This window comes from Pteropus medius, unplaced genomic scaffold (genome assembly GCF_902729225.1).
Source record: "Pteropus medius unplaced genomic scaffold, Ma_sr-lr_union100, whole genome shotgun sequence".
NCBI classification, from domain to species: domain Eukaryota; kingdom Metazoa; phylum Chordata; class Mammalia; order Chiroptera; family Pteropodidae; genus Pteropus; species Pteropus medius.
In genome coordinates, this window is record NW_024354502.1 from 21,050,314 (window position 1) to 21,071,037 (window position 20,724).

General features: G+C 37.6%; 1 protein-coding gene across 1 annotated transcript in view; it reads left to right on the top strand.

The window, feature by feature from the left end:
- The window catches only part of SNX31 (sorting nexin 31), a 55,299-nt gene that overhangs the window by 33,980 nt on the left and 595 nt on the right, over positions 1-20,724 (top strand). The window contains exons 10-13 of the mRNA XM_039853537.1: positions 3,916-4,119; positions 9,459-9,572; positions 12,122-12,199; positions 17,977-18,036. Coding sequence (XP_039709471.1) covers positions 3,916-4,119; positions 9,459-9,572; positions 12,122-12,199; positions 17,977-18,036 — 456 coding nt within the window. The remainder of the gene's footprint in view (positions 1-3,915; positions 4,120-9,458; positions 9,573-12,121; positions 12,200-17,976; positions 18,037-20,724) is intronic.

The window sequence follows — 20,724 nt, forward strand, 5'->3', positions numbered from 1 at the left end:
TCTCACTGAGTTCATCTACTCTTCCCCTAAGTTCATTCAGCATCCTTATAACCAGTATTTTGAACTCTGCATCTGGTACATTGCTTGTCTCCAATTTGTTTAGTTCTTTTTCTGTAGTTTTATTCTCTTCCTTTATTAGGGATATGTTTCTTTGTCTCCTCATTTTGGGTGATTCCATGCATTTGTTTCTATGTCTTAGGCAGATCTGCTATGTCTCTTGGTCTTGATAAGAGTGGCCTTATGTGGTAGGGGTCCGGTGGGGCCCAGTGGAACAGTCTCCCTAGACACTTGAGCTGTGTGTTCCAGGTGCGTCCCTTGTGTGGTTTGTGAGTGCCTTCCTGTTGTAGTTGAGCCTTGACTGCTGTTGGCACATCAGCGGGAGGGATTGACCCTCAGGCTGACTGGCTGTGAGGAATGGCCATGGCTAGAATGGAGGAGCTGTTATGTAGGGCCGGCCTCACAGAGCAGGATTTGCTTTAGTGGGGCTTGGTGCCTGCTAAGTTCACCCTTTGGGTGTGTCATTTGTGGAGGTAATAGAGTGGTGATGTTGTGTAGTCTGGAGCTGACCACTGGGTGTTTTGGTTTCTGGAGCCTCTTGGGAGGGGCTCTGGTTCAGGCCAAGGTCAGCCGCTGCCTGTACCCTGCCCAGGGCCACCTGGTATGAGCTACAAAGTGATCTGCAGATGACTGTCATTTATTCTGGGCTTGGGGGTTTCTGGAAGAGACTAAGCTGCAAACTGAGTCTGGCTGTCACTAGTGCTAGGCTTGGAGCTTCTTAGCAAAAGGTACGGGGCACACCAAGGCCAGCCACTGCTCATTTGGGTTAGTGAACCTTTGAGAGATTTTGAGAAAGTATGCAGCACAAGCCAAGCAGAATGTTTGTATGGAAGAGCTGCTGGAAGTGGCTTAGGTGGGCCTGCTATTTGGATGGAGCAGGTTCTTAGGGAATCACCAGGTGGGCTGAATGCTATTAGGTTGATGGAGACTCAGATATGGTGTCTGCCTGCATATGTAGGCTGGGTGGGGGGAGGGCTCAACAAAGAAACAATGGCATCTGCCAGCACTTCTGTTTGAACAAAAAGTGCCCCTCTAGCCCTACCCTGATGCCAGACAATTCGGTTCCTCCCCCATATGTCTCTGGTACTTTTGGAGCTGCTGCCTCAGTGCTGTAGATCAGAGCAAGTGATTCCATCCGCAAGTAAATCCATGCTCAGGCCCTTTAAGAGGAATACCTGGGACTCCAGCAGCCCTCTGTCTCACTCAGCCACAATCTCTGCTGGTTTTCATAGCCAGAATTTATGGAGACTTCTCTTCCTGGTAATGGAACCCGAGACTGGGGATCCTGGTGTGGGGCTAGGATCCCTTGCTCTTCAGGGGGACCTCCTCAGCTGAGATGTCCCTCCCATTTCTTAACTGCCACACCATGGGTGTGGGGCCTGCCTGTTCCTCATCTCCACTTTTCTACCAGTCTCGATGTGGCTTCTTATGTATGTCCTTAGTTGTAGGACTTCTGTTTAGCTAATCTTCGGGCGGTTCTTAATGATGGTTGTTCTATAGTTTAGTTGTAATTTTGATGTGGTCATGCGAGGAGGAAACAGCATTTACCTGCTCTGCCATCTTTACCAGGAGTCCTTATGATACTATTTTAATGGTGGTCTTTTAAAAACTTTACTTTGCATACAAGAATCTGTCCTCTAAATGTTGTCCTCTAAATTTTCTTTGCATTTTATTCAAAATCAATGTTTTAGTGGTGAACATTGGCCAAGTCTAAAGAATTTTTAAAAACCACACACACAATAAAGCAGAGGCCAGTTTTTTCCTGTTAAAATATGTCTTGTTTGTCTCACTCATATACACTGCTTGGGGACAGGGGTTGTGTGAGTTTTCTACTATCTGAAAAAAAATAGAAGCATTATTCAAACAAACAAGTGATTTTTCTCTTAAAGCATCTAAGGATATTGCTATGACACCAACATTATTTAAGTGTTTGTGAAGTTCTTCTGCTAACGGAGCCAACGCATTAGCAACTGTTGCTTTACTTTATGTTCATGTACAAGAAAACTCATAATTAACTAATTAATTTATGTTCATGTACAAGAAAACTCATAATTGAAAATGAGTGAAATTAATCTAAATCGGAGATAGGCTAACTATGGCCCCATGGACCACTATTTTTGTAAATAAAATTTTATTAGTATACAGCTATGCTCCTTCACTTTCGTATCGTCCAAGGCTGATTTTGTGCTAGAGCAGTAGAGATAAGTAGGGGCGATAGAGACAATATGTCTACAAAATGGAAAATATTTACTATATGACTCTGCAGAAATGTTTGGAAACCCCTGATCTAAATAAAAATATATAAACATACCTTCTGCAGTCATACATGTTAAATTATCTTTTCCAGGTACAGTCTTCTTAAGAGAACTAATTTTCAAGTAGATAATCCTTGCAGATTTCAGTCATTTGGTTTTCATATAGTCAGTAATATTACAGCACCCCCTTGCCGAATGGCAAATGCCAGCAAGCATTTTGAACAGGTTACTTTCTTATGACCAACTTTCTTGAGAAATGGAGCTTAATATTTAATTAAACAAATACTTTCATCTCTTTTAGAGCACTGCAGCCAAGAGTTTATTATAATTTTTTAAAGTGTTACCAGACAAAGATTTATACCATAAAGTAAATATGAAACTTTTGTAGCAAGAGCATGAAACTATATGCTCTGTGGCAAAATTACTCAGCCCCTGCCTCCACCCCTGCACAGTTAACATCGACTCACAACCTGTCATTTCTGACCCAAAAGGAGGCCCAGCAGCTTAATGCATCTCTTAAGTTGGATGCCTGGGCCACAGCACGAGCTGGTACAATATGTGGCTGGGAGAGACAGGAGCCTCGAGTACTTCTCTTTCCTTGTAGCAAGGGTCAGCTGTCCCTCACTGCATGTGTCTTAGCACTTCTATCACCAAGCACTTCATGTAGTGCTTGAAAGGGAGACATAAGTTACCCTGCTTCAGGAAAGGGTAAAGAGCCAGGCTGTCACTGGGTGGTCTTTCTGATTTAACTGTGTTAAAGTGAGAACTCCCCTCTGTGCACACACATCTCAGATACTCTCAGGCAGGACCATGGTGAAAGCTGGAAGGAAAAGGTGAAGGTCACCAAGCTGATATCAGGTTATTTAAAAAGTCGTTAATAATCACTGTTAAAAAAAAAAAGTCCTCAATTAACGTTAACAGGATAGGATGCTTGACCACAGGTGTGAACTGCAGCTGTCCTCTGTTCTTAAGTCATGTCAGAAGCAGAGAGAAAAGCTAAACCTTAAATGTCACATAAAAGTGTTCCCTTGACACTTTGGGGCTATCTAGAACTCTACCTAGAAAGCAGACTCACTCTTGCTCTCATTTCATGGCTATTTCTAAAATCTCTTCCTCTGACAATTCATACCACCATCACATAAAACAGCCTGCAAAAATGAACTACTTTCCTCCTACATAGACCTCAGCTCAGTTTTTAAAAGACAGCATTTTAAATGTACACTTTTTATTTATTTTTGCTGTTATAATCTACCAAGATGGAATCACATCTGCTCATTCATTTGATTCATTCTATTTTTTTTTCATTCATCATTCACACATCAAATATTGCTACTCTGTACCAAGCACTGTAACAAAAGCAGGGACACAATGCTGAATGAGGCAGAAATGCCCTGTCAGAACCCACCACAAACTACCCCAGGTTTTATTGTCAGAAAGCACAGGGGTATTATCTTCATTCATATTGTCCAGAAGAAAAATATGCTTTCATTGTGACTCAATTCTATGTGTCCTACTAGAATGGCAGTAGCTTCTGACATGAGGTTTTCATCTGTTTTAAGTGGTCTCTTGCTTCCTCCTGCCTTCCACATCCCCCTTGGAGCAGTTTTTGGAGCTGTCCCAAGAGGTATGGCACTATGGATACCTGCAGCTGGATCCTTGTACCTGTGACTACCCGGAACCGGGCTGTGGGGCTTCTCTTTCTGTGGGCAATAACGAGATCAGCTGCTGCGTGACCCTGCCTGATAACCAGACCCAGGACATCATTTTCCAGATGAGCAGAGTGAAGTGCTGGCAGGTCACTTTCCTTGTGAGTATCTTGGCGCTGCCTTACCCATGATTTAACATCTCCACTCATGATTTAAAATCCTATTGTTTTTAGGTGACAAAGTTGACACTAGGAAGACAGGTCTGCCATTTAAATCAGTATCTTGAACTAACTAGCATCTAAGCCACAATAAGCATCACCCATCACTAAAACCAAGTTTCTCACCCATTGCAGTGGAGACACCCTTCTTCCCACCTGACAACAACAGACTTCTCTGTTGCTTGAAGGGTGCCTATAGTAATAACAGCATATAGAAATAACAGCTACCATGTATAGAGCACTTAATATGTACTTGGTACTGATAACATCTCTACCCTTGAAAACTGGCTGCTGACCAGCAAGCTATACCTGAGGACTGCTGGCATCATACCTACATTGTCTATTTCTTTTGTGTTTTTTATCATTTTTTTCCTGCCTTCTTATTTTGATTCCACTTATTGGCACCATTGATTTTTATTAGCTATATCTTTTTTATTATGATTACTTATGAGTTTTTAATACACATTTTTAACTTATTAGAGTCTACTTTCAAATATACAACTTCACAAAAAGTGTAAAAACATCACAACAGTGTATTTCTATTTTCCTCTTCTGTTCTTTATATTTTTTGCCATACTTTATTTCTGTATATATAGAAATATATACAGAAATATAATAATGCAGCTTCATTCTGCATGATAATTATTTTTGCGTTAAATGCATTATAATGCAACTTCATGCTGCATTATAATTATTTTTGCTTTAAATAGTTAATTATTTTAGTTAAGCTTTTAATTTTGATATAATTGTAGATTTATGCACAGTTGTAAGAAATAGTACAGAAACCCTGTGTACTCTTTACCCATTTTTCTCAATTATTACATCTTGCAAAACTATAGTACAATATCACCATCCAGGATTTTTATATTGATGCAATCAAGAGTCAGAACATTTCCAGCACCACCCTCATGTTGGCCTTTTAGAGTTGTACCCACTTTCTCCCACCCCCACTCCTCCTTAACTCCTTGCAACTGCTAATCTGTCTGTCATTTCCATAGTGTATCATTTCAGGAATATTATATGAAACTTTTAGAGGTGATAGATACATTTATTACCTTGATCGTGGTGATGGTTTCATGGATGTATACTCGTATATCTAAACTCATAAATTTGTATACATTAAACATGTGCCTTTTTTTGGTATATCAATTATACTGCAATAAAACTTTATAAATAAAACAGAAACACATAAAATGACATTATGGATTGGTCAGATGAAAATGTTGTGACCAGAAGTTTGAAGGACCCAAAATGTATTTCCCCTTGGGCTATTATTCAGTATTCAATAATTCAGTGTTTATGGTGACTTTATAGAACATGAATACTGTGAATTAGAACAATTGACTGTTTTTAGAAAGTAAAAATATAAATAAAAGCAAGAAATTGATTACCTTAAAAAATAAAAAATTTTACATAAATGGAATCCTATCGTATGTAGCCTCTGGGATTGGCTTTTCTTTTACTCAGAATTTCTTTGGAAATTCATCTAGGTTCTTGTGATCAATAGTTTGTTTCTTTTTATTGTTGAGCAGTATTCCATGGTATGGAATGGCCAAAATTTGTTTAACCATTCACCCAATGAAAGATATCTGGTTGTTTCCAGACATATAAAAGTTGCATGTTTCATCTTTTAAGAAACTGCCAAATTGTTTTCAATTTATATTCCCACCAGCGATGTTTGTGTATTCCAGTTACTCTGCATCCTCATCAGCATTTGGCATTGTTACTACTTTTTATTTTAGTCATTCTGATAAGCGTAATGGTATTTCACTGTGATTTTAATTTGCATTTTCCTCATGGCTAATGATGTTGAACATCTCTTCATGTGGTTATTTACCATATGTTTATTGTCTTTGGTGAAATGTCTTTTCATATCTTTTGCTCATTTTCTAATTTGATTGTTTACTGTTCAGTTATGAGAGTACTTAATACATTCTAGACAATAGTTCTCTGCTGGATATGTGGTTTGCAAATACTTTCACTTTGTAGTATTTTTGTCCTCTTAACAGGTCTTTTGTGGAGCAAAAGTTTTTAATTTTGGTGAAGTCCAATTCATCAGTTTTTCCTTTTATAAATTGCGTCTTAGTGTCAAGTGTAAGAACTCTTTGCCAAACCCTAGACCATGAAAGTTGTTTTCCCTAGGGTTTTTTCCTAAAAGTTTTATAGTTACAGGTTATGCATTTAAGTCTATTATCCATTTTGAGTTAATTTTTGTATAGGGTGTGAAACTTTGGATGAATTTCCTTTTTTTTTTTGCCTATGGAAGGCCAAATGTTCCAGGACCATTTGTTGAAAAGGCTCTTTCCTCGAATGAATTGCTTTTGTACCTTTGTCAAAAACCAGTTGGGCATATTTGTGAGGGTCTCTTTCTAGGTTCTTTATTCTGTTTCACTGATCTATATCTCTATCATTCCAATACCACCCAATCATTCTCTTTCTTTGTAACAGTTTTATCAAGATATTGTTCACATACCATATGATTCACCTATATAAAGTGTACCATTTAATGGCATTTAATATAATCACAGAGTTGTGCAACCATCACCACAATCAATTTAAGAACACTTTTATCACCTCAAAAAGAAACCCCATACCCTTTACATGTTGCTTTCTTATTCCCCAATTCCCACCAGCCCTAAGAGAACTTTAATCTACTTTCTGTCTCTATGGATTTACCTATTCTGAACATTTCATATTAATGGAATTATATGTGATCTTTTGTGACTGGCTTCTTTTACTTAGGATGTTTCCAAGGCTTATCCTTGTAGTAACATGTATCAGTACTTTATTCTTTTTTATGGTCAAATAATATTCCATTGTAAGAATATACCAAATTTGGTTTATTCGTTCATCCATTGATGAACATTTGGGTTGTTTCTACCTTTTGGCTGTTATGAATTATGCTGCCAAGAGCATTTGTGTACAAGTTTTTCTGTGGACATATGTTGTAATTTCTCTTGGGTATATACCTAGGAATGGAATTGCTGGTAACTCCACCATAGTGGTACCTCTATGGTGAGCCTTTTGACAAAATTCCAGGATGTTATCCAAAGTGTCTGCTCCAATTTACATCCCCACCAGCAGTGTAAGAGAGTTCTGATTTCTCCACATTCTTGCCAGTATTTTATTATCTGATTTTTTAAAATATAGCCAGATATGTAAAGTGGTATCTCATTGTGGTTTTAGTTCAGTCTTTTTTCTCTCTGTGTTTCATTTTGAGTAGTTTCTGTTGCTATGGTTTTAAGGTTGTCTGTTCTTCTGTAGCGTCTAACATGTTTTTTCCCATCCAATGTATTTTTATTTCTATCATTATATTTTTCATCTCTAGGAGTTCCATTTGGATTATTTTTGTGTCTTCCATTTCCCTTCTTATCATGCTGTTTTTCTCTAAATTCTTGAGTGTATTTTTAAAATAACTGTTTTAATATTGTTGTCTACTAATTCCATCATCTGTCATATGAGTCTGATTGATTTTTCTTCTGTTTGCCAAATATACTTTTCTCCTACTTTGCATACCAGGTAATGTTTTTATGGTATGCTAAACATTGTAAATTTTACGTTGTTGAATACTGGAATTTATTGTATTCTTTTAAACAGTATTAGACTTTGTCCTGGCATGCAATTAAGTTACTTGGGATTGGTTTGATATTTTTATTTTTTTATTTTTTGAGGCTCACTTTTAAGCTTTCTTAAGGCAGGTCAAGAGCAGTCTTGAGGGCTAATTTAGTTCTTTCCTCTTTGGTTACCATTCTTAGGATTCTTCTAATGTCTTGTTTATTACAGTCTCTCTACTCTGATAGAAACACAAATGATTTCCAGCCTGATCTGTAAGCTCCTGGAATTGTTCAACCTACTGCTTTTCTGTGATTCTTTCCCCAGCCTCACATACACAGATGTGTCTGCACATCTGCACATCCTCACACATGCACAGATTATTCAACCAAAGATTTGAAAGGAGCTTTCTGGAACTCTTTCTCTGTATAAAGCCTTTGTCTTTGGTCTTCTGTCCCACAAATTCTAACCTCGACCTCTTCAAACTTTTTTCTCATTTTTCTCAACTCAGTAAGACCTTGGGCTCTGCTGAGGTTTCCTCTCCTGGTGCCACCTCCTGGAAACTCCTCCAGGCAGTAAGGAAGGTAACTGTAGGGCTCACTTCATTTGTTTTCCTTTTCCCTGAGTTAATAGCCCTGTATTATCTGGTTCTGAAAACAGGTGTTTCCCAGTTCATTTTTTACATTGATGTTGTGAGACCAATATTTCTAAAATATAAATCTAATTGTGTTATTACTCAGTTTTAAAAATCTTTTAATAAATACCTGTTGCCCTCAAGATAAGAGTCCAGGTTTTAGCTTAGCTTATAAAACCTGTAACAGGGCTCTTTGGTGGCTAGCAATGGAAAGCAATATATGTGGCTCTAGTAAAAAGGGGATTTATTGGAGGGACATAGGGTTACTGATTTAAACTAAAGGCTGAAGCAGCGGCTTAGGAGTCAAGAAGGAAAGAAGCTGAAGGTCTCTAGGAATTCTTTATCAGGAACCTGCTCCTTGAGTCTCTATGCCATGGAATCAGATGAGGGGCACAGAGAGTGTTTGTTCAATTGGCTTGAGCTTGGGTCATGTGCCACTCTCCAGAGGGCAGCAATCCCTGATTGTCCTACCTGCATAGCCACAGTAGAAGAGAAAAGTTTTTCCCAAGGGAATGTGAGACTCCATTGTTAGGAGAAAGAGGGATAGATGCCATATAGCAAAAATCACAGGTGCTTTCTACTAGGCTTTCAGGATCTGGCCCTAGCCTGCCTCCCTAAGTGTCTTTTCTGACCACCCATGTGCCTCGTAGCCTGTGCTTCAGCCATACTTGATCCCTTGACACGTCTCCTATGTGCCAGGCTCCCTCATGCCCCAGTGCATTTGCACTTATTTCTTCTACTAGGAACAACTTGTCTACTAGGAACAACCCACCCACCACCACCAACAACAAAAAAAACAAAAACAAAAACCCGCAAACGGCAAACTTAATTTTTACTTCTGCCTAGATCTCCTACCTCCAGGAAGATTGCCTTTGCCCTCCTAGTCTGTATAAAGTGTCCATCCTATTTCATAGACCTGTATTTACTTCCCTGATAACATTTATTATATCCAATTGTGGTGATTTACTCTCATGGCTCCTCATAGCCTGATAGCTTCTTGGGAATAAGGACAGTCTCACTTGTTTTGATATTTTGCAAGTATATAGTAGCCACTTAAATTTCTACTGATTACCAAATAATATATTTTCTTCTGTAGGGGACTCTGTTGGACATGGATGGGCCCCAGCGAACTCTCAACCAGAACTTAGAGCTCAGATTTCAGTATAGTGCGGAAAGTCGCTGGCAGTGGTTTGTTATTTACACAAAACAGGTGAGTTCAGAGCATGAAAACCACCAGTCCTGAAATGCTCCCTTGCTTGCTGGGGTAGATAAAGCACCTTACCCTAACCCAACTGGAGTAGAGTACTAGAATACACTATGCACTCTCTTTTTGACCTGTAATATAACCTGTTTGTTTTGTTTTGTTTTGTTTTGTTTTGTTTTGTTTTACTAGTCATTGCAGCCTTCATATCAATTAGAAACAAATTTAGTTACCAAATAACAGGAGACTCAACTAATAGTGGCATAAACTATGAGTCAGTAAACTTTTTCTCAAAGGGCCAGAGAGTAAATATTTTAGGTCCTTATGGTCTCTTTTACAACTGCTCAGCTCTGTTGTTGTAGCACAAAAGCAGCCACAGACAACATGTAAACAAGTGGGTATAGCTGTGTTCCAATAAAACTTTATTTATAAAAATAGGTTGGAGGCTGAATTTGTTTGCTCAGACAATACAGATTTTTATCACCTCACTGGAGAGGTGGTAAAGAATTCACCGGAGGTAGATGATTGGCATCCCTATCATTCTCTTGATCTTTTCCAAGCAGAAAAGCTATACCTTATCTGGAAAACAAAAACTTTACCCTAGAAGACCCCAGTAGATTTTCCTTTTGTCTCATTGGCCAGAAGTGGATCACTCCTAGCTGCAAGAGAGTCTGGGAATCAAACATTTAGCAAAGGGGAACAGAGTTCATAATCAGCTCAGAGTAAACATGAGTCATTCATTGCCTGGAGCTGGGCATGTGTTGTCCCAAACAAAATTGGGCTTATAACTAAAATTGGAATAGAAATTATTTTTTAAAAATCAAATTTTCTAAATACCAACCTCAGTTGAAAACTACTATCTACTGAACTAAAGAAAGCTATTTCAAATTGAAATCAAAACTACAAATGTTCTAAAATGAAACAAAAATAACAAAGTAATCCTTGCATCAACATTCTTTTCAGCTTGAGTCCCCGATAGTCACACTAAGGTCCTTGGAGCATTCTGATTTTAGGTAAACAAAACTTCCATTCAACTCTCTACTTCTTGTACAGTGTGATCAGAGGTACGAGATATCAAAGTCCTCTGAGAAACATGAAATACTAAGCCAAAATCCTACGTTAAAGAAATGGATCCTTAGGTTCACCTTCAATATGAAACATCCTCAGGGAAGTGGTAGGATGTTTCCTGACACAAGATTTGCAGTCCCTTGGAGAGACAGAGATTTTGGTAATCAAACCACCCTCCCTCCCCCAGAATGCTAAGTGCAATAGTTAAATTTTATTATGGTCTTTAGTCTGTAGCAAATGAATTTAAGTCACTATAGAGAGGTATAGTAAACATTCTTTTAAAGGATTTCTAGTAAGGTTTTATTTCCTTTGGAGTATGGGTTTATTGATATGCACCCAGGGGCTACTTCTGCAAAAGGCAGAAATGTGGGTTATGTGCCTTGCAAATACATACAAATGAGGGCTTGGGCTCAAATCTTTTCTAGACCCTTTAAACAAAGGCTCAGCCTCTTTATATTTAATAAACTTTACCTGGTTTATAGCAGAGTCCTAACCTGCATATCTATGTACATTGTATAATAATATGGAATCAGTTCATACCTTGTGGGACACCATTAAATATCCTTCCTAGCTGCATCAGCTCAGGAGTTATTGTTTAACTGTTTTATACCCTGGTTTTGTGTAGGTTACATATATGCACAGATCAACAGGGTTAGTTCTCATCAAAACCAAGAAGTCAAATTTGTTGTCATATATAATCCCCACATTTTTTATTCTTTTCCTTATTAGTGGCAGTGCCTTTCTTCTCTCTTCCCACCTTTCTCTCCTCTTAAAATAAAATGAATTTCTATCATGCTCTATATTCCTGCAAGACTTTGAGATGTTCCCTCTATGTAGCCCACTCTCCCTCTAATTATTTCTTTGAACTGTCCTCTAAGAGTTATATGAACTACCACCCTAATCTGAGTGTTTGCTCTCTTTCCTCCTTTCCATCATTCCCTCTATCCCCCCAGCGCCATCTCAGGCTATACTAAGGTCATACAGCCTCAAACTTTGAGCTTCGGTTGTCTTAAACCTTGGTAAGGCCCAAAGAGAAGAGAGCAAGGCAAGAACTGAGAGCAAAACAAGAGAGAAAAATAGGTCTCTCAGTTATTATGCATACAATTAACTATCAGATTAACCAACATCAGCTTCTTTGATTATAATAATAAGCACTTTTTATTATTTGTTGCTTGTAAAACATGAGCTGCTTACAAAGTAATAGAAAAAAATGGGATGTGAAAGGTAAGTTTTAAGAGGCAAAAAGATTAGTAATGAGATCTTGGCCATTTCTCAGCTGTCTTTTTAAAATTTACTGTAAATAGATCCACCTGATTAAGCAAATTTATCATTACTTGATAATTATATCTTATGCAAATTTATGGAAATCAAAGAACTCTAAATTCATACTATTGGAGGCAGAGATCAAAATCTGATTTGTGGTATAGGAGGGAAGGAAGAGAATGAAGATCTCCTCAGCTGAAATACTTCTTTTCTTCTGGATTTCTTAGGCTTTTTTGCTGAGTAGCTGCCTGAAAAAGATGATCTCAGAAAAGATGATAAAGCTAGCTGCAGAGAATCCAGAAATGGTAACTGCTCTTATTTGACTATATTTTTCACTTTAAGTTCCCACCATTAGCCGACACTAAACTATACTGATTAACTCTAGGGCCTGAGAGTCTGGGCCTCAAGGAAGGAATCTGGCAGCCCACCTGTGAGCTCCTCTGCCCTCTGGGAGCTCAGTCTTTAGAATTCAAGCTATTTTCCAAGGAGAAGTCATCCTTGGATTGCTGAGAACTCTCTAATCCTCTCTATGGAGAATTCTGGAATTACCATCAATGCTACATTATAAAGTCAGGATCTTGAGAGGTTTTTAACACAACACAATGATCTTAAACTCTACAGTTTGTCTCTAGAAAGAGCCCTCAACCTCTGTGATACTTCTACTGTGCCAAATTAAAATACCTTTAGCAGTTGAGAGAAACCATTGAGGAAAAGAAGCTCTCCAGCCTATAATTTTTTCTCGAATGTAAAATTAAACTTTGTTTTTCTAGTCTATATCTCTTCAATAAAGGCTTAGGAACTCATTGAAAGGGCCAGTGGCAGACTGTAAAAAGTATTCTTGAGACATTAAATTTTTCTATTTGCTTTGTCATCATCATGATATAAGCATGTCCTTAATAAGACAGTACCATTTGATTTTTTAAAAAATAATTACAAATACTAATGCCTGGTTGACATTTATAAACATAATTCTTTTGCAGAATATTACACTGATCTTTAAAAATGCAACAAAAAACATTTGGAAATGTTCTCTAATGTTTTTATTTAAATTTAGTCCTTTATAAGAGGATGGACGACATCTTCATTTTAACTTTGCTCTTTCTTGACTTTGTAGTTTTTTTCTAAGAAAATAGTTGCATTTTATCTTTATTTTTCTTTTTTCCAGAACTGAAAATATTTTCCCAGGGAAAATAAAATGTACTTGCTATTGGTGTTTAAACAATTCAAAATGTACTAGAGTAGCAAATTAAAGCAATACAAGAATCAAGGATTTTTTTTTTATAAGAGTAGTAAAATCTAACTTCTTAGGCAGGATGGATTCCCCAACTCCCCTTAAGTTCCAGTTATTATATATATTTAAAAAATAAAGAGAAAAGTAATTGGCTGAGTAGCCCCATTAAAAGGGAGAAGTATCCTCAAATGTGGTTAAATAAAATGTAAGCTACTTGATGCAAGAAATACTTCTACAATAAATAGCTAGAATTTGCTCAATAATAGGGAAAAGTGATCTATTTAAAGTTTTCAAGAAAAACAGCCACACTACATCCCTTAGATCTGCACACAAATTGAAATCTATAGTTATCCCTGTGGCTGATCACAAAATCAGCATTTTAGTCAATATTTGTATTGCTTTATCCAAATACTCAAGTTTTATTTCCACAGACTTTTAATTTTATTTCTTATTTTGGTTCTTAAAAAGACAAGTAAGGCCTTCCCTTTTGAAAATTGAGTTTTCAAGAGGATGTTGTAGGCAAAGTCTACATTTCAGTCTGGAATTTTATTTATCTACAAATCCCTGGATAGAATGGGACCCTGGCAGGGAAAAAGAATAGACAGATCAGCTGTTTGGATTTTAGCTGATTCTGGGCCTCCTCTCAAAGTAGAGTTGATGAGAACAAGTCATTTCATGTTTAAAGTAGCCATATAAATGTATGACTGTGGCATTCACTTGTTTTCTAGGTAAACACATAAAATCTGAACTGACGTATATCACTTATAGAAGGCTTGTATAGACTAGAATAAAGTGGTCTCTATTTTCAAGGCAGAATAGACTTCAAGATTTTGATAATCATGAAGAATTTGGGGAGGAGGAGAAAAATTAAGGACACTGTAACCAAATGAGCCCCATAAATAAAGCAGATGGTTCCTAGAAGCAGATCAAATAGTACTATTTTATCCTAGTAAGAAGGAAGGAATAAAAAGAAATTTAATTAGCTTAGTTAGCTTTAGGCAATGCTTTCAAAGGTAAATTTGAAATGTTTATGAAGACATCATTAAAATTTGAAAAACAAATGCTCTAGAGAAAAATGTAAATACTCGATATTAAAAAGTTAAATTCTTAAAAGCAATATTCCCTCTAAACCAGAAAAAATAAAAAATGCTCCTACACAAAAGCCTAAGTAAGTTTTGTTAGTATTTGCTACTTTCAACTAGAACAGAAATATAAAGATTTTTTATTTGAAAATAAAGTGTATTTGTTAGGTGTAGATTTGGCTACATATTACAAAAACAAACCACAACAAAATAAGTGTTTTCAGCAAAAGAAAATTTGTTTTCTCTCTCATCTAAAAGCCCAGAGGTAGGCATTCTAGGGCTGGAATGGTGGCTCAATGGTGTAACCAGAGAGCTTTCTACTCTGCCATCTGCAATGGCTTTTACTTCATGCTCAAGATGGCTGCTCGAGCTCCAGCCATTCCATTCATCCACATTCTAGGCAACAAGTATGAGGAAAGTATAAAGAAGGGTTTACTTCTTTTTTTTCAGAAGTCGTCTTAGAAGTCTCACACAAAATTTCTGCTTATAGCTCATTGGCCAAGAGTTAGTCAGACCACAGGCCCACACGTAACTGCAAAAAAGCTGATAAGTGTAGTCTTTTTATAGGGTATGTTTTTATCTTTTCAAATAAATTCGGGTATTATTATGGTCAACAAAACGTTGCTGCCACCAATCTAATGACAACAGGAGTCCCCAATCTTGGGTGCGGAAAGAGGAGAAATTTTATTCAGACGAACAGTTTGCAAACCAAGGAGAGGCATCCTCTGGTGGAAACCAAAAGAGCTCTCCAATGAGACAAAGAGCAGGCCCACTTCTATAAAGTGTACACCTTTGTACTTCATTGGTCTATTTTTATGCAAATGAGAAATCCAAATTTACATGGTTTGATTGGTCCAAATAGCAAATAGCACTGTCCTGATTGGTCGGAACCACAAGTCTGGATTGCTATTACAGAGCTACTCTGATTGGTCAGTAAAGATACAAATGAGGATATAGCTGTGCAGCTCCAATTAGACAGGGCAGGTCTCAGCCCATTGGTCAACATATGATTCCAGTAACTCCTTTATAAGATTCAGCTCAGCGGGCAGGAATACAGTGCAGGAGACTTGACAGCTCAGTCTGCAGGCTGTTCCTTAATATACAGTGTGTGTGAGATGCCTCGGTAAACAATGGCTGCTAGACTCTGATTATGAATTTGGGCCCAGTTAACTACAAGTTCTTCCTGGCGGATCTATGCATTCTCAAGGCCCACATTACTAAAAAAGAAGGGTGGAATAGATAATGGAATCTCTACCAGAAATCTCTGCCATGTAATGAAATACAAGACACCAAGAAAGGAAAGCAGATGTATTTTATGTAGTAGATGTGTTCCTAAGAAGTTTCTGGAAGTATATCATTGCCCTTATTATTTTGTATATTGAAGCATAATCTGAATACATGAGAGTTATCAGGAATATGCTAGTGAATAATATTCTGAATTGTAAATATTTTGTATTTTTAATAATCCATACCTAGTTTGATTGTTTTATTAGTTCGTAAATTTTTTTCTTAGGTTCACTTAAAAGTGGGTCTGAATCTCTAAATTGGTTTTCTGAAAATTGGCAGAGAACAAGATGGCCTCTGGTTCCAGCATGCCTCGTACCTCTCACCCCTGCCCCACCAACTACCATCACCATATATATTTTTCTCTCTACTTCTTTTTCATTTGGGGTAAGATTAGATTATGTAAAAGGCCACTGAGCTCAGAAATGGGTGCTTGGGAGTGTGTTCTTGTTATGTGGTAAGGTGGGGACACACTAAGAGCAGTGCTATATGATGCCCCAGGAATGTCGGTCTTCGAATGGCTCGTCCAGTTCAGAAAATAGAAGTACAGACATGTTGCACCTGTCACTAGAATGGCTTGAATATAGCAGGAGGGCAAAGTTTTAGAGAGCCAAGGGGAAATTACAGTGCAGGATAGGTGGTTAGATTATTAACAGAAACTATTATTAAAGGAGAGAGTGCAGGAATACTGCATTATGAAAAGGATTAGCTTTTTCCCCCAACTTGATTCCCCTTAGTATATAAAATATGTGAAGCCTTATAGAAATAAGTCAAGGAAACAGATTATATCAGAAATTGCTTAACATTTGTAGTTGGTTCTATTTTGTTTATTTTGGTATAGGGAGAAAGAGGGGAAAGAAAATAGGAGAGAGAAAAATACCAACTTTTCCCCAACTCTATTTCATTGCATGAGACTACTTTAAACTATACTTGTAATATTGTAAAATAATAATAACAACAATAGCAAAACACATAAAACATCAGAGTATTAATTTCTTATTACTGAGACTTATAACTGATTTTTTTAAATTAGTGAGATAAGCCCCAAATGTAGGAAGTTTTCTCTCAAGAATACTAACCTAAAGGACGTCCTTTGCATACTTCAAAGTATATTTTACAACAGAATTAAGTTAAACCATAGTTAAAAGATAATGCTCTTTTGCAGTGTCATGTTATTTATCCCACTTATTTGAAAAAGTCCCGCTCCATATTCTCATGAATAATAAGCAGTAACAAACATCTTAATTCACTCCTCATTCTATTATTTTTGAATGCCTGTATTTACCATGCAATGGCTAGAAACTGAGGCTCAAGTATTAAGGAGCCTATTTGTTGGAGGAGAAAGGCAATTAGTAAAGAGATATTTACAGTTAGAGCGATGGGTTGAGACATGCTCATAATGCATAATTGTTTAATAGTAGTTCTCTTCCTATAAGAAGAGTTTAAGAATTCTTTCCCCCAAACCCTGGCTTGGTCATGTTTTCTGGCTGTGACAGACTCTCTTTGCCTCTCCACATTCACTCTCCACTCTCTTCCATCCTCTCTGTGCCCTGGAGACTGAACTTTGTATGCTGTGTCTTTACCTCTGACCTCCAACCTTTAACCAAGCTCACCACAGTGGCGGTGGGGTGGGGTGGGGTTGCGGCGCAGGAGGTGGCGGGGGGCAGGGAGAACCTAGCAAGATTGGAGGGTGGGAGAAAAGTGAGATTGGGTATTTATTTCTCCCACTCTGCTTCTGGGTAGGTACAGTGCTATCGAGGGCTATGCTCCTGTAGGTGGCTTCTCCTTCTTGCAGCTATAGCTACTTCTTTTTCTGTACCAGCTGCTCTCCTTGCCCTCCCAGGTCCAGAGGTGGTAAGAATTATCCCCCACACCACAGCCCCTTATTGCTAGCCCCTGGGGGCTCCAACATCCTTTCTTTAATTCCCTTTAATCCTGTCCACACCTCCATTAAATAGTTCCTTTTTTAAAACCCTCTTCAATCACCCCAGGAGAGCACCATCTGTTTTCTGCCGAGACCCTGACTGTTATATTAAGTTCACCTTATATACATGAAGTAGATTCAAGTGTCTCGAACTTCAGTTTGATTCTTCCCTTGATTAATGGTGCCTTTTGATTAATCAAAGCCCCATTTGGCTTTGATTCAGTGTATGGATTGGAGTTCTGTGGATTATTTCAGGTTTTAGAAGTTCATTTCATTTTGTGTGAAGTCCTTTTAGAATACGTGTTAAATCATAATATCCACTGGCAACTACCAAGGTCAAACGTTAAGCTTCACTTAACTTTTGGCGGTTCAATTACTATACCATTTAGACACTTGCAAATGGAGGGGGAATATGCAGATGACAAGCAGGTGTGCCTGCCGACTGCCAGCTTTGGGCCATTAAGAGGATTATTGTGGAAGGAGAAATGTGCTGGTTAAATAGGTAATTTGTGAGCTTGCTTCTCAGAGCTGTACTGAATGACATTTTACTAATCTATTTAGCAGATTGAAGTTCCAGAACAAGGCAAAAGTAAAAAATACCACATTGAACAAAGCTGGTCGGTGAGTAAAATTATGTAATTGGTAAACTATAATTTTGATAAATATACCCTTTTCCCCTCTGTCATTCTACTTTTAAGACTAAGCCAGAATTCGCTTTTTCAGAAACTCTTCCATGTAGGTTAGGCCGATTGGAGGGCCATCAGAGAAGTACAGTATGTTTATTGTAGCCCCCAATAAGGTAGGGAGAAATGATTTTCTGAGTTTTTACATAAAAATTTTTTAAGAAACACACAAAATTCTTTAGTGATTACCTTCTACACCCTATGCTGTTTTTGGAAAATTCTCTTTCTAGTTTATATTTTCTACAGTATACTCTGTATAAAACAACTTTTAAGTTTGTAAAACACTTTTTTGAGCATTTACGTCTCCTGTGCAGATAACAATAATAGTAAAAAAAATATTAATAGAAAGCATTAATAGTCTCTTGTTATTTCCAGGCACTGTTCTGAGCACTTTTATGTGGATCAACACAATCATTTTCATCATTGCCCTATAAATCAGTTGAGGAAACTGGGGCACAGAAAGGTTAAGTGACTTGCCCCCGGTCGCACAGTAATCGATAGGGAAAGGAAGCAAGCAATCTGACTTCAGAGCAGTGACCTTAACTGCTTTTGCTAACTCTTCCTTTCTAGGTTGAAATCCTAGTGTAGGTGAATGAAATAAAGGTGGCCTCAAAGTAGCATTTGAATGGAATTTATTATTGATCTAGCTCTTGTTAGAGGGTCCGCTATATATATAAAAATACTTAGTATATAGTGATAGTATTTATAAATATGTAAGTATATAAGGTTCTTTCTTGAGTGAATAAGCTCAGAAAAAAATTTAAAACAGACTAAATGCAAAGTTTTTTCTCTTTCATAATAACGTTTCTGACTGCTTAGATCAGGGATAGAAGATGAGAATACCACTTATGGCTATGTGTCTTTAGGCAAAATACTAAATGTGTGTAAGGGATTCCTGAGGTACTTAGTAAAATGCAACTCCTGGGCCTCACCCCAAAAGATTGTTGCAATAGATTCTGGATAGGGGCTCTGAATCAGAATGCATAACAAGCACCTCAATGGGAAACACTGCACCAAGCCTCAATTTCTGTATCTGTAAAATGTAGGTCATCACTCCATCATTTAAATACATCCATTTCAGCAGCAGAGTGACATTGTAGAGCTGTGGTTCTCAACTTTGATTGCACACAGGAATCACCTAGAGATATCTGAAAACTAATGATGGCTGGGGCCTGGACACAGAATTTTTAAAAGCTCCCAAGTGGTCTAATATACAGCCAGCACTGGAATCATTATTCTAGAGCAGTGGTTCTCAAAGTGTGGTCCCTAGACCAGCAGCATCAGCATCGCTTGGGAACTTACTAGAAATTCAAATTCTCAGGCCTGAAACCTACTGGGATCAGAAACTCTGGGGGTGATGGCCAGCAATCTGTGTTTAGCAAACCCTCCAACTGAGTCTGATGCATGTTCAAATGTAAGAGCCACTGTCTTAGAACAACAGGCAACACAACACACAACACCACTGCAATCAACATTAATGCTAATTTGTTCATCCTCTCAGATGAGCAACAGTGCCAAAAAGGAAAATTTCTTTCATGCTCTAAGCAAGGCTATCCCACCATATTGAATTCCAACTTATTTTAGCAAACCTTTCTTTCTTTTCTTTTCCTTCATTTTATCTATCTATCTATCTATCTATCTATCTATCTATTTATTTTATTTATTCATGCATTTATTTATTCGTTTATTTATTTATTTTTTAATCTTTTATTAAAGTATAGTTGGCATACAATAGTACATTAGTTTCAGATATGCAACACAGAGATCCAACATTATATACCTTATAAAAAGCAAACCTTTTTATAAAGCTTATCCTGAGCAGGCACTGTTATAATTACTTTCCATACATAATTTGTTTAGTCCTCATAACAATCCAGGTATTATTATCCTTGGTTTATAGCCAAGGACCGGAAAACACACAGAAAGATTAAGTAACTTGCTCAAAGTCACACAGCTAGTAAATGGCAGAGCCAGTGTCCAAACTCAAGCCATTTATATTTGCTGTTTAACAAATAAAGTTTTTTTGTTCCTTTAACCACTCTGCTATGGGGTCTCTCTATCAAGACAAATCTCTCATAGAATAAAAAAATTTCAGCCTATCTGCCCATTGAGGTGCCCCACATTTATTTCACCAAGGCCAAAGCATACTCTCCATGGCCCCGTCTTTTAGATTTCATAAATACTGAAAGCTGACTACTCACTCATTGAAGGTTTGTAGCAACCATAACCTCTTAAAATGTTTTAAAATAACTATTATACTTTTTAAAAATGTGTATTTGTGTGAGATGTGCACTAAAGATTTGGGGTAAAGTTAAAAATTGAAAGTCACACGGCTCTAGGAGGCAGGAAAAACAAGAGAGAAAAAGTTTGTTTCCTGGAGACATCCACAGGCTGGAAAGGTGCTCTGGACAGGGCTACCCCGGCGTGCCAGCAGGGGGCGCTCTCAGCCCTAGCAGAGGTCCACCTACCCAAATACAGCTTCTACAGGGTATAGCCATTTAAAATAACTGTTGCTGAAACAAATGTAACTTTCTGTTGCCTTTTTAATGTTAACATCCTTGACTTTTTTATTGTTATTGTTGTTATGGAAATTATTTCCTCTCATATACATTTCTGACCTCTGTTT